Consider the following 13,817-nt stretch of genomic DNA (forward strand, 5'->3'; position numbering starts at 1 on the left):
ATCCCATGGACAGAGGAGCCTGGTGGGCTACAGTCCATGGGGTCCTAGAGTCCGACACGATTGAGCACTTAGCAGCAAAATAGCAGAAAGAAAGTTAATCTAAACTTTCAACTCGTTTAACGTTTTAAGACACTGATTGCAGTTTAGCTTATTTTAATCTTTTTATCTGCACTGTCCAATCAGGTAGCAATGGTCACACATGGTCACTGAGTACTTGAAATATTGATAGCCCCAACTGAGACGTGCTGTAAGTGTAAAATACACAGCACGTTTCGAAAATTTTGTACGGGGTGGGGGAGAAACTCTTATTTTAAAATACTCATTACATGATGAAAAAATTTAGATATGGTCATTTAAATAAAAATATTATGAACATATGTGGCTTGCATTATAATTCCATTGGGCGGCGCTGCTGTGTATTTTCAAACCACTACCATCCACGTTTCTATCGACTGGGCTTCAGCGGGTCCGAATTATGTCCCTCCCTTAGGTCCAAAGGGGCCAAACGAAGTGCTTTGACAAGTTCATACCGCAGTTCTGTCTTGTTTTTTTCTGGTCCTTTTCACAAACAGTCGCTAAACAATTCCGAGCGCCTGCAAGTCGCGTTTTGAATAAATTTGACCAAACCGCATCCCGTTCTTTGCCCTGCTGCGCCTGCGCAGAGACGCTGCCGGAGTGACGATTGTCCCGCTTTGCTCTCCGTCCGCCGCCGGGTGTTTCAGTGAGCGCGCATCCCCGCGTCCTGGGAGACAGCAGCGATGGCGTTTCGGTGTCAGCGGGACAGCTACGCCAGAGAGGTGCGGCCAGCGGGGCAGGGAACTTGCTGCTCCGAGCGGGTGCAGCGGTGCGGGGCGAGGGGGCGCCGCATGGAAGGGGCACCGAGCTGGATTCAGTCCGGTGCGCTGAGGGTTGGGGTCGGGGCTTACTTTCGCATCCCTTTCCACCCAGTTCACCACCACAGTGGTCTCCTGCCGTCCCGCGGAGCTGCGCACCGAAGGAAGCAACGGCAAGAAGGAAGTGCTGAGCGGTTTCCAAGTGGTACTGGAAGACACGCTGCTTTTCCCCGAGGGCGGGGGACAGGTACCAGGCCCATCTCGCTCCCCTCCCCTCCCTTCCCTTCCCAGGAAGCCCTCAATTCCTTTCTCACCCAGTGGGAAGTGTCTTTTTTTCTCTCAGTCTCAGCTGTAATGAATACAGTTGGAAATTAGCTCAGTTCAGCTCATTTGTTCACTCAACAGATACTTATCAACAGATACTTATCTAGCCCTAACATATCCTCTTTGGTACTGTTCCAGGCTCTGAGGATAAAGCTTGAACAAGAAAGTGTCTCTGCCTACTTAGTGTATTTGTTGGAGGAAACAGACAAAACGGTTACTAGATAAAAAGTATACCAGCTCGGATAAGTTCTATGAAGAAAACTAAAGTTTGAGGGAAAGAGAGTGATGGGATCATCTCCTAGGTAGGGAACAAGTTATTTTAGTCAAGAACTACGGGAAGTGGGGGGTAAGCCGTTCCTGTCATCTGATGGTGCTGGTGGGGGTGGGGAAGTATTTCCAGGGAGGAAGAGTAAGTGCAAAGGACCTGAGGTCGGAATTCCATTAGCATGTTTAGCACAGAGGAAAAAGTTTCCTCTGAAGGAGCACAAGAAAGGGCAGACTTACCAGTGCTGTGATGGGGTAGGGACAAGATCCAGTGAGAACTTGAGAAAGAAGGATACTCACCTCAAAGGTGGGCATTGTGGGAGAGGCTTTCCCAGCAGAGAGAGTAGCACAGTGGAAGGCAGGGAAGCCTGAAAGAATCTGACAAGTCTGGTTAACTTCAAATAGTCCCATATAGTTGGAGCTTATGGTATGTGTTGATGACAGGCTGGAGATAGCTTTGGAAAGCTAAGTAGGGGCCATTTCAGAGGGCCTTGAAGAATGTGTTAAGGTATGTGGACTTCATTCAGGAAGCTGTGGTGAGCTATGGAAGTACTTAGGCAAAGAAATTATGTGAGAGAATGTACTCGGTAAACTGCCCAGCGTAGAGGTTTTCTGATCTGCTGAAGGAAAACCTGTGACATCCGGTATCCATAGTGGGTCTCATTTTATATACCACCTCTTCCAGGAAGTCTTCCCTGATTTCCCAAGATTGTTAGGTCCCTTTCCTTTGAGCTTCCCTAGAGCAATGTACTTTTTTGAACTATAGCAGGCTGTAGGTCCGGAGAAGGCAATGGCACCCCACTCCAGTACTCTTGCCTGGAAAATCCCATGGACGGGGGAGCCTGGTGGGCTGCAGTCCATGGGGTCACTAAGAGTCTGACACGACTGAGCGACTTCACTCTCACTTTTCACTTTTATGCATTGGAGAAGGAAATGGCAACCCACTCCAGTGTTCTTGCCTGGAGAATCCCAGGGACGGGGGAGCCTGGTGGGCTGCCGTCTATGGGGTCGCACAGAGTCGGACACGACTGAAGTGACTTAGCAGCAGCAGTAGCAGCAGGCTGTAGGTCATTTTGTAATTGTCTGTTGACATGTCTGTATCTTTTCCAGACTCTTCATTTGCATCAGGGACCATGTCTTATTTACATTGTATTCTTGGGCAGGCACAGTGTCTTGTAAGCACTTGTATTTTGTAGTACTTCATATTTTTATAGTTTAATTCTAGTAGCAGTGAAGAAGATAGAATGGAAGGAGGGAAAAAAATTCTGATCATTTTAAAAACTATTGAAAGAGAAGAATCTAAACCAAGCAGTGAAAGTGAGGATTAAGTTCTTTGGGTTTTACTAAAAGTTTCCTTGCTATAGTTACAGTGTTTAATTCTGTTACTCTGTTCTGAAGACCAAGATATACAGGTGTTTAGAGTGAAGAGGACAGAGACAGTCCCCTCCTGGAACAAAATGGACCACCTCACTTCGCGTTGCCTTTCTCCCTTAGGGAATCTCAAATTCTGGGTGTGTTTCTCACGTACTTGCCCTGTAGAGTCTTTGATTCCAGGAGTTAGGTGAGCCCTGCCTGCCACCACTGATTATCTTTACTTCTTTACACAGCCTGATGACCGTGGTACAATCAATGACATCTCTGTGCTGAGAGTGACTCGCCGGGGCACCCAGGCTGATCATTTCACGCAGACGCCCCTGACCCCTGGGACTGAGGTTCAAGTCCGGGTGGACTGGGAACGGAGGTTTGACCACATGCAGCAGCATTCAGGTAGATGGGCGGGATGGGACACCTCTAGCAGGGGCAGTTGCTGTTTGGGAATGTCAAGATGATTGAGATATGGTGTGGGTTCTCCAGGAGTTAACCTTTTAGAAGAAACTGACATGTTCAGAACCAGGATTCTGGCAAGATGTGATAAATGTTATAAACGCAAAATGAGCAGGACTTCCCTCGTGGTTCAGTAGTTAAGAGTGCCTGACAGTATGGGGGAAATAGGTTCAATCCCTGGTCCGGGAAGATTCCACATGCGCCACAGCTACTGAGCCCATGTGCTGCAACTGCTGAAGCTCACATATGTTAGAGCCTGTGCTTTGCAACAGGAGAAGCTGTTGCAGTGAAGAAGCTTGGGCACCACAACGGGGAAGTAGCCCTTGCTCATGACAACTAGAGAAAGCACACGCAGAGCAATGAAAACCCAGCACAGCCAAAGAAAAGAAACCTCCAAAATGAGCAGTTAAAGTATTAGAATAACTGCTGGATTTAAGCTACTAACCCCCACTGGATGTCTTCATCTGGATATGTCTCATAGCCTTGTTATACTCAAAATGTCCAAAATGGAATTAAAAAGCCACCCTCTCCCCCAGATCTGGTTTTTCGTTTGCCTTCTCTATGGTTAGTGCATGGCATCAGCATCTACCCAGCTGCTTGAATCCTTGGAGTCTGCTGAGACCCCTCTTTAGGGACAGCCAGTCAGTCTGTGTCCTGTCAGTTTACTTTCTCAATACTTCTCTGCCCACTTCCACTGGCAACGCCGTTGTCCTTGTCCCACCTCTCGCCATCTCTCCCCCGCCCTCTGTAATAGCCTCTTGGCTACTCTCCCCACATTCAGTCTTGCTACTTTGCAGCCCATTCTCCATAGAGCAGCCAGAATAATCTAAAACTGAAAATCCGATCAAGCCGCTTCCAGCTTTCAAGCTTTTCAAAGGCTGCCTGTAGCTCATGCTAAAGCCAAACATCTTGTCATGGGCTGTAAGACCAGCCTGGGCTTGTGCTTATCTACTCCAGCCTCATCCAGTACCCCTGCTTCCCGCTGTCTGCATCCTGGCCTTCTCTTGATTTCTTCAATATACCCTGCTTGTTTCCTCCTTCAAAGCCTTTGGCTGTCTGTTCCCTTTGCTTTCACAGTTGGCCCTTCTCTTCCTCTTGCTTTTTTTTCCTCCTCCTCACTGTCATTGATCAGGGATAGCACCATATCTCTAGTATCAAGCCCTGTTCCTTGTATGTGTAGGCACTTGATAAATTTCTGTCAAATGAGTTCCCTGATGGCCTACTGGTGAGGGTTCCAGGTTTACGGCTGTGACCCAGGTTCAGTTCCTAGTTGGGGAACTGAGAGATCTTGTAAGTTGTGCAGTAAGGCCAGGAAAAAACAAAAATTCAAAACAAAAAAAATGCCTAAAAAATTTTCTTTTTGTCAAATGAATGGATGTGGCTCAATGAGAACTTGAGTTCAAATCCTGCCTCTGACGAAGTACATTGCCTTGGCCAGTCATTTATTTGATCTCTAGGCCTCGATTTCCTCATTTATGAAATGGCGTCATAAAGCTTGCAGAATTCTCCTGAGGATTTTCAATAAAGTATCTCTCGAGAGTATTATCCAGTGTCCAGCAGGTCTTCAGCAGAATTTCTGGGATGACATTGACATGGGGATTGTGTGACTGCCGGGGCTCCTTACTCTTCTCCTGTCTCCTCTCTCTGTTCAGGGCAGCATCTCATCACCGCAGTTGCTGATGATCTTTTTGGGCTGAAGACAACGTCATGGTGAGCAGGGGACTGTCCGGCCTGGGTCCCTGACTGCCAGCTCCTCATGGGTTGGGGCAGGAAGATAAAATCTGCTGTGCTCACCTGGTCCCCATGAAGATGGGGTGGTGGATGACTTTGTGTTTTCCCCTGAGAAACATCTGCCTTTGCTTAGGATGAACATAGAATTTGGAGCCCAGTGACCTAGAGGGTGAATCCCAGCTGCATGACCTTGAGCACGTTCCTTAATATTAACCCCCTCACCTGTAAAATGGAAGTGACAGTCCCTGCCTTGTGACATTTTTGTGAGGATTCAATAACAGCATGTATATGAACATGCTCTGTAAATGATAATCTTCCTTATACTGTTCATCGTCCCCATCAGCATCCTGTGACCACTCTACTTCTGGCAGGGAGTTGGGGCGACTCCGGAGTGTCATTGAGCTGGACAGCCCCTCTGTGACTGCAGAGCAAGTAGCTGCCATCGAGCAGAGTGTCAATGAAAAAATCCGAGACCGGCTGCCAGTGAACGTGCGAGAACTGAGCCTGGATGATCCAGAGGTGGAGCAGGTGAGGGGAGAGCCAGCGGGGTGGCTTCTGGAGAGTGCCCACCCGAGGGCTCCTCATCAAAATTCAGACAGCCCTCCTCCTCTCCTCGTGTTCCAGGTGAGGGGCCGGGGTTTGCCGGATGATCACGCTGGGCCTATTCGAGTTGTTACCATCCAGAGCGTAGATTCCAACATGTGTTGTGGGACCCATGTGAGCAATCTCAGTGACCTTCAGGTAGGTGAGAAAGGGCTCTTGAATGGATGGGAGAGAGGGTGTCAGGGGTGGGGGATCACAGCAGGGCTGGGAGTGATGGAGGGGACACCTGAGGGGTCCTGAGTGAAGTCACTCCATTATTGCTCCTGAGCTGTTTTGGGAGATCTTGGTCTCTTTTACCCTCAGGTCCAGCACCTGCTGTGGCTTATCCATGTATATGTGTGTATGTTACATTCTTGCCTCATGTAGGTCATTAAAATTCTGGGCACTGAGAAGGGGAAAAAGAACAAAACCAACCTGATCTTCCTGGCTGGGAACCGGGTGCTGAAGTGGATGGAGAGGAGTCATGGCATTGAGAAGGCGCTCACAGCTCTGCTGAAGTACGTACGCCCCCTTCCCAGGCTCGACTCTCAGCTCCTGGGCAGCCAGAGTGTAGCCTGCCCACCCGTACTGGAGACAGAATACTCTTATCTCTGGGAGGTGAGATGCAGTCATAAATGCTGCAGTGCTTTGGGTAGTCAGCCGGATGCACACAGAATGGTTTCTTCCTTTATATCCTCTCCCCCCAACCTCCTGAGGCCCCCTCGAAATGTCCCCGGGTCCCATCTGGAGGGAGACACACTATCAAGAGGGGCATTGTTGATTTATGCCCAGCACCAGAAGCAGTTGGGAAACTGGGGAGGCCTCCACGAACCTTTCTCTTGCAGGTGTGGAGCAGAGGACCACGTGGAAGCAGTAAAGAAGCTGCAGAACTCCAGCAAGCTCCTGCAGAAGGTGATTTATCCATGGAGGGTGGAAAGGGCATGGGCTCTGCCTGAACAGGCTCCCAGACTCAGCCCCTCACCTGACCGGATGTGCATTGTGTCAGCAGTGAGGGGCAGGGGGAGGAGACAGTGCTCCCTCTGGTTACCCTTTCCCCGCCGGATGACTGAGTGACAGCATCCATTTCAGAACAACCTGAATCTGCTCAGAGACCTGGCTGTGCACATTGCCCACAGCCTTAGGAACAGCCCGGACTGGGGAGGTGTGATCACATTACACAGGTGAGACAGGCCGGGGGTGCTGGGCTTTGGGCTCAGCCTCTTCCCTGCATGGAGTGCAGGAATGGGAGGCGGGTCACCCCCGTGGTATTCTCAAGACTGAGAAAACCCTAAGTAATGTGTTACCTTCCAGGTTTCCTGGGTTTGATACAAACATCTTCACTGTAACTTTCTTAGCACTTTGCCTCAGGTCCTTCACCATCTAACAATTCTCCTGTTACCCCAGAGAATCCTGTTTAAGGGAAGTAGAAACAACGTAAAGCAAAGCTTATTGTAACCTGCTCAGGCAGAGAAGGTGGTCGGGCTGGCCCTCCGTTTGCCCTCTTTCTTTGGCACTTTGCAGGAAAGGCAGCAGGGAGGCCAGTAGGAGGAGCTGGGCTTCCTGCAATTTCCTCATTTGCAGCCTGGGTCTCACGTCTGTGCCCTTTGTTTTAGGAAGGACGGCGATTCTGAGTTCATGAATATCATCGCCAATGAGATTGGGTCAGAGGTAAGAGGAGCGTGAGGTTCTGTGTCCACCCTAGTTGGAGACCTTATAAGGTGTCCTCCTCATGAACATGTGAAGAATAGGAAACAAATTCATTCAGTGACATTTTCTCAACACTGCCCATGAGCCAGGCTCTGTTTTAGGTGTCAGACTTGGTCAGTAGTATTGACCTTTCTGGGACTGTGACATTTACCAGCTTCGGAGCTCCTTTTATCAGAACTGTAATTCCTCCATACCACCCAGATTTATGTGTGCCAAGGGCCTGATTTCAGAAATATGGGGCTTGGCTTGGTCCTTAGAAGGCCATCCTTTCTGTTTACCTTTGCCTCAGGCAGGCGTTCCTCCCGGTCCTGACTGTCTAGAGTTTAGTGGTTTCCAGGTCTCTCTTTTGCCTTTACTCCAAAAATACTCTTTGAAATATTCACTCTTGGCCAAGCAGTGTGTACATCTCTCTTCATAATTCTGTGTAGAGAGTACAGATTCTCAAGGAGCTCACTTTTATTTGGGAAGATAGCTATGTATGCTGATCTTTGTAATTTAGGGTGGTCGATGCTTGAGTGAGAGGAGTGCATTCTCTGTTGGGCTGAGGAGGCTTCAGGGCAGGAGCCTAGAAGACTGCTTAGGAGTCGGCGGACACAGGAGCCAGGGCGGCCAGGCTGAGGGAAACATGGAGGTTTAGGCAGTGGCAGGCACAGTGTAGGAGGGCAGAGGGGTGGCCAGGCTCCAGAGGTTGGCAGGAGTCAGATCATGAAAGGCATTTTATCCTTGATCATGGTCAGCAGCCTTCTGCCCCCTACTTAATGTTCAACTTGAGTTCCTAAAGCCACTGTCAAAGTTTCTTGTCCCTTATGGGCCCCAGAATGAAGGGGCTGTCTTATCATTCATCAGGAACATCACTTGTGGTTTAGGGGAAAAGCTGTTTTTCTTTAAAGTACAACCAACATATCACATTGTCTAAGATGTCAAGTGTGTTGATACATATATTGCAGTATGATAAAAATGTGTTCATGAGGCTGAAAAGAGGGCAGTTTAGAAGAGATTGACTGCGTGTCTTTAAGTATCAGGGCTGATCTTCTTGTCTTGCATCCTAGGAGACCCTCCTCTTCTTAACTGTGGGCGATGAGAAAGGTGCTGGACTCTTCTTACTGGCAGGACCAGCTGAGGCCGTGGAGACCCTGGGGCCCAGGTAATTTTCTGTGGACAGCTGTGTGCGGGTGGGAGAGCCTGTACGCCTAACCTGCTAACACAGCCCTTGGTGAATGCAAAGGGCCACTACATCTTACGTTGGTCACATCACAGCCGTGTGAGGCTGGCTGAGCAGAAATAACGATCACCACCATCATTCCCACTTTTCCGCATGAGGGACCGCACGTCCTGTGCCTCAGGTCTCACTGTTAAAGTGAGAGAACTGAGGCTCAAGCCCAGGACTTTTTGTCTCCAAATCTAATGTACTTTGTGTTTTTTCTTTTAGAAATTGAGATTCCTAAGTGATGCGTGAATATAGGTTTTGGATTCTCCCTCGGCAGATGAAATAGGTGCTTAAGGCATCCACAAAATAGAGGCACAGACAAACTTGGGGGAAAAAATTAGGATTTTGACACTGAATCAAAAAAGGCATTGATATAGTTATTATAGAAAAATTAGAATTGTGTTGGACTTTTACTTTTTGTATTTTCTTATTTTAAATTAGCTATGGAGGTGGAGTATGTCATATTCTTTGTGGCATTTAGGGTTTTTGAAGTCCTTGATTGGCTCTGATAAATACATGTTCATTGTAAAACATTAAAGGAAAACAGAAGTATTTAGAGCAGAGGTTTCTGACAGATGGCCAGATGAGGCCTATCTGTCTCCTGACAGTTAGCCAGATGAGGCTTATCAGATAGACTGCTTTGGCCTGTGTACTCTTTTAAATTTTCAAAATTAGTTGCTACCTTTTAAAATTAGATTTTTACTTAAAAATGTATAGAGTTCTAGCTTTTTTCAAAAATGGTGGGGTGGGAAAAGGCATGCTCTGGCATTTCTGTGTCCACATGCCTGCGGGTAGCGTCTGTGAGGAAGTAGGCGCCGGCCGCCTCTTCAGACACCATAGGCTTGGCCAGTGCTGCGGGCCCTCCCTTCTCACTCAGCCCCAGTTGCTTCACTCACTGCTGTTCCCACAGGCCTTTGTGTCTACAGCTCTTTACCCCTAATTATGCTCGGCCTGCTCCCTGGAGGTTGCCATAATTTAGTCCATTTCTAGGCACTTGCGTTGTTTCTAGTTATTCACTCTTGAAATCAACACGGTACGTATATCTTTGTGCCCAGGTACAACTATTTCCAGAAGCCTACTTTTTCTCTCCCTCCCCCCTCAGCCCATGAGGAAAGCTTCAGGGCTGGCCTTGTTTTTCCCGTGACTTTTCCCTAAGAGACACCCCTCCCTGACCGTCTCTCTGCTCCCCAGGGTGTCTGAGGTGCTGGAAGGCAAGGGAGCTGGGAAGAAAGGCCGCTTTCAGGGCAAGGCCACCAAGATGAGCCGGCGGGCAGAGGTGCAGGCGCTTCTCCAGGACTACATCAGCACGCAGAGCGCAGAGGAGTGAGGACTCGGGTGCCTCGCTGGTCCTCCGTTGACAGCGGGCCTCCTGAGACCACAGAAGGAGTCTCTTGGACAATAAAATAGTTTGACTTGAAACGATTGTGGTACCATGTATATTTATATGACAAGTGACGAATTTGCAGTGTATTCCAGTGTGCTTATGCAGTCAGTATCTTTGTGAATAAACAGCTTTCTTCCTTTTTTTAAAAAATTTTATTCAAGTACAGTTGATTTTCAGTGTTGTATTAATTTCTGCTATATAGCAGAGTGATCAGTTATACAAACTATACATTATTTTTCATAGTCTTTTCCATTATGGTTTGTCACAGGACAGAGAATATAGTTCTCTATGCTACACAGTAGGACCTTGCTCTTTATCAGTTCTATATATAATAGTTTGCATCTGCTAATCCCAACCTCCCAGTCCTCCGCCTCCCTCCGCCCCCGTGGCAACCACAAGTCTGTTAAGTCTGTGGTCTTAAACAGCTTTTTTATTCGGCTCTTAAACAGCTTTCTTATTCGGCTCCTGTTAGGCATACCCTACCCATGAATGTTATGTTGATGAACTGTATGAATTTATCTAAACCCAGCTGCAGTCTTTCCTTGTATAGAAATGCAGCTGCCAAAGGAGATATGAGTCAGGCTGGAGGTTTGGCTTAAGGACTTAGACTCACATCTCCTTGTTTTCTCTTACTTTTTTCCTAGTCTTTTGTTTCAGAATTAAAAACTATCAATGACTGTAAATAGGTTAAGAATCCACAAAAATATTTGTAGAAGGATGTTCTAAGTCTGCTACTGAGGCAGGAAAAGGATAGAAAGAGATACCAGGCAAAACTAACCAAGAGAAAGCTGGGGTCATTGTTAATATGAGACAAATGAGACTTTAAGGCTCTAAGACTTTAAGGATCATTATTGAAGCATTATCTTGAGGTTAAGAGCATAGACTTCGGATTTGTACAGACCTGAGTAGAAATGCTGGCTTTGTGCAGCTGTTGCTGCTGCTAAGTCACTTCAGTCGTGTCCTACTCTGTGCAACCCCATAGACGGCAGCCCATCAGGCTCCCCCGTCCCTGGGATTCATCAGGCAAGAACACTGGAGTGAGTTGCCATTTCCTTCTCCAATGCATGAACGTGAAAAGTGAAAGTGAAGTCAGTCGTGTCCGACTCTTAGCGACCTCATGGACTGCAGCCTACCAGGCTCCTACAGGTGGTTAAATTATAAAGAAAAGCAAGGAAAATGACAGTCAGGACAGCATTTACCTCTGGGGAGGGAGTGAAGCAGGACGGAGCAGAGACCCAAGGCGGGGGTGGGTGGGAGAGTGGTTTCTTGAATGCTGGCAACATTCTGTTTTTTGACTTGGGTGATATTTACATAGGCTTTTGCTTATTAATCGTGGCTCAGCTGGTAAAGAATCTGCCTGCGATGCAGAAGACCTGGGTTCAGTCCCTGAGTTGGGAAGATCCCCTGGAGACAGGAAAGGCTACCCACTCCAGTATTCTGGCCTGGAGAATTCCATGGACAATACACTCACAGAGTCAGACTTGACTGAGCAATTTACACTTCACTTTGCTTAATAATTTTGCACTGTGGGCTGCCTTTATGTTTTATTCCATGGGGTTATTTCACAATTTAAGAATACAACTTAAAAAATCTGATTCTGTCATTTACTCACTTAGGAAAGTTACCTTGCCTCTTCAACCTTCACTTTCCTCATTGGTAACATGGCAGTACGTGCTCAAGAAAGCACTTTGTGGGACTTCCCTGGTGGTCCAGTGGTTAAGAATCCACCTGCCAATGCAGGGCACACGGGTTTGATCCCTGGTTCGGGAAGATTCTACATGGCGAGGGGCAACTAAGCCCGTGAGCACAACTTCTCAGCCATGCACTTGAGCCCATGCTCTGCAATAAGAGGAGCCAATACAGTGAGAAGCCCACTTACTGCGACTGGGGAAAGCCTGAGTGTAGCAATGAAGATCCAGCATAGCCAAAAATGTTTTTAAAAGCACTTTATAGATTCTCAGAGATGATCTAGCAACAGGTCATTTTTGATCACCTAATGTTCTGTTCCTCTTTACCTGCAAATCGAGAATTGATTGTAACAGTAGAAGCAGTTGGCCTTCTGCCACCCCCAGGTGAGCTGCATTCCTGGGTGGGGCTGCTGTGGATGGATTTGGATGCAGGCATCTCATGTGCTTTCCTAGTTAGAGCTATGATTGAGCCCAAGGGAAGCTTCCTCTGAACCCAGCGTGCGTCTGTGCATGCTAAGTCGCTTCAGTCATGTCCAACTCTTTGCCACCCATGGACTGTAGCCTGCCAGGCTCCTCTGTCCTTTGGAATTCTCTAGGCAAGAATACTGGAGTGGATTGCCATGCTCTCCTCCAGGGGATCTTCCCTTGAACCCAGCAACTATCAGCAAATAGCTTTAGATTAGATGTCCATCTTCTTGTTCACACCAGGAGTTTATTCAGGTGAAATTCCCACATGAAGAAGTTCTGCTACTGTTTTGCTAGAGATACGGAGGCAGGGAGCACAGCGTCATCAAATTTGGCTGGAAGGAACTGAGTGGTTGTCTAGTGCAGTGGCTTCTAGACTTTTGTCTTTAGTTTAAATGAAGCTTTTCTTCATGAGCCTTACATATAGAAGCCCAGTTCAGAAATGGACGAAAGAAAGCTGTATTGAGCTGGTTGGAAAAGGAAGTGGAGGCATGGAGTTTTGAAGGCACTCAGGAGGTCCCTGAGGGGTTCCTATGGAGCCACAGCACCATTTGGAAACTATTAATTGAGTGTGCAGGCTACATCATTTCAGTCCTGTCTGACTCTTCGGGACCCTATGGACTGTAACCTGCCAGGTTCCTCTGTCCATGGGAATTCTCCAGGCAAGAATACTTCCTCTAGGGGATCTTCCTGACTCAGGGATCAAACTCGCATCTCCTGTGGCTCTTGCATTGCAGGTGGATTCTTTACCAGTGAGCTTAGTTTCCTAACTAGGGATCAAACCTGTGCTTCCTGCCTTGGAAGCACAAGAGTTTTATCCACTGGACTGCTAAGGAAGTCCAACAATAAAGTTTTTGATGTGCCATTCTATTTCAAAGCATAAACAAATCCCTCCCCCAACCACCCGTGTTTTTCCATCACAGGGCACTCAGTTATGGTGTCTGTGCTGGTCCTTCAAATCAAACTTATGGTTCAATCCTGAGTCTCCTGACGAGGTTCTGTGCTTACATGTGTGTGTGATACACCTCTAGAAAGTTCAGGGTAGATTCTGCTCTGGTGGGGAATAACATTTTCCCATGTTTTAAGATCCCTTAAGTAGAGAACAACGATATCCAGTTAGTTTTCTCCCCAAACGAAAGAAGTTAAAACAGTTTGTCTGGTAGGACTGAAAGCCGCAAGGCAGCCTACTTGTCAGGGACCAGAGTCTGGAGCCTGAGACTTCAGCTGGAGCCAGGAGGCAGAGGAGTGGGAGAGGTAGGCTGCAGGGAAGTGGCCAGAAGGAAGAGGAGTTTGATTCCTGAGGCAAAATTTGGGCATTGATGTTACATCAGTAGGCTGCTGAGGGGCATGAAAGGCATTAAAAATTTTTCTTTTTTGCTTCACTGTGTATCATGTGGGGTCTTAGTTCCCTGACCAGGGGTTGAACCCATGTACCCTGCATGGGAAGTGCAGAGTCTTAACCACTGGATCACAAGGAATGCCCTCAAAATGTATTTTTAAAAAGTCTTTTTCCAACCCTGCCCCTGCCCAATTTTCCCTGCCAGAGACAACCATTAATTTCTTATCTATCATCTGGTAGTATTTTTTTAATAGATGGATATAAATCTTCCTTTTTTTGAAACACACTGTACACCCCTCTGCATCTTGCTTTTCTCAGCTAAATGAGTATCATGTTAAAAAAAAAAGTAGTGTAAAAGTTATGCAGTACAAAATGGAATCTTTGATGAGAGATGGGGGAATATTTGCTTCACAGAAGGCTCCTTACTTTTAGAAGGACTCAGGCAGGATTCCCTTGAGCAGAGACCCAA

At 47.4% G+C, this 13,817-nt stretch overlaps 1 protein-coding gene across 1 annotated transcript; it reads left to right on the forward strand.

The window, feature by feature from the left end:
- The first annotated feature begins 642 nt into the window (after positions 1-642).
- Positions 643-10,021, forward strand: AARSD1 (alanyl-tRNA synthetase domain containing 1). The gene is made up of 12 exons (XM_055575792.1): positions 643-797; positions 949-1,080; positions 3,029-3,188; positions 4,898-4,955; positions 5,348-5,504; positions 5,601-5,717; positions 5,946-6,076; positions 6,404-6,470; positions 6,648-6,739; positions 7,172-7,226; positions 8,315-8,409; positions 9,664-10,021. The coding sequence occupies exons 1-12, from the start codon at positions 759-761 to the stop codon at positions 9,797-9,799; spliced, it is 1,239 nt and encodes a 412-aa protein (XP_055431767.1). The 5' UTR covers positions 643-758; the 3' UTR covers positions 9,800-10,021.
- Positions 10,022-13,817: the final 3,796 nt, after the last annotated feature.

This window comes from Bubalus kerabau, chromosome 4, assembly GCF_029407905.1.
Source record: "Bubalus kerabau isolate K-KA32 ecotype Philippines breed swamp buffalo chromosome 4, PCC_UOA_SB_1v2, whole genome shotgun sequence".
Classification (NCBI taxonomy): Eukaryota; Metazoa; Chordata; class Mammalia; order Artiodactyla; family Bovidae; genus Bubalus; species Bubalus kerabau.

Bases quoted from the DNA above. Each gene is read 5' to 3' on its own strand.
- AARSD1 (XM_055575792.1), top strand. From the start codon at position 759: ATGGCGTTTCGGTGTCAGCGGGACAGCTACGCCAGAGAG. The intron at 798-948 runs GTGCGGCCAGCG...CTTTCCACCCAG, and splicing joins GGGACAGCTACGCCAGAGAG to TTCACCACCACAGTGGTCTC. The intron at 7,227-8,314 runs GTAAGAGGAGCG...CTTGCATCCTAG, and splicing joins CCAATGAGATTGGGTCAGAG to GAGACCCTCCTCTTCTTAAC.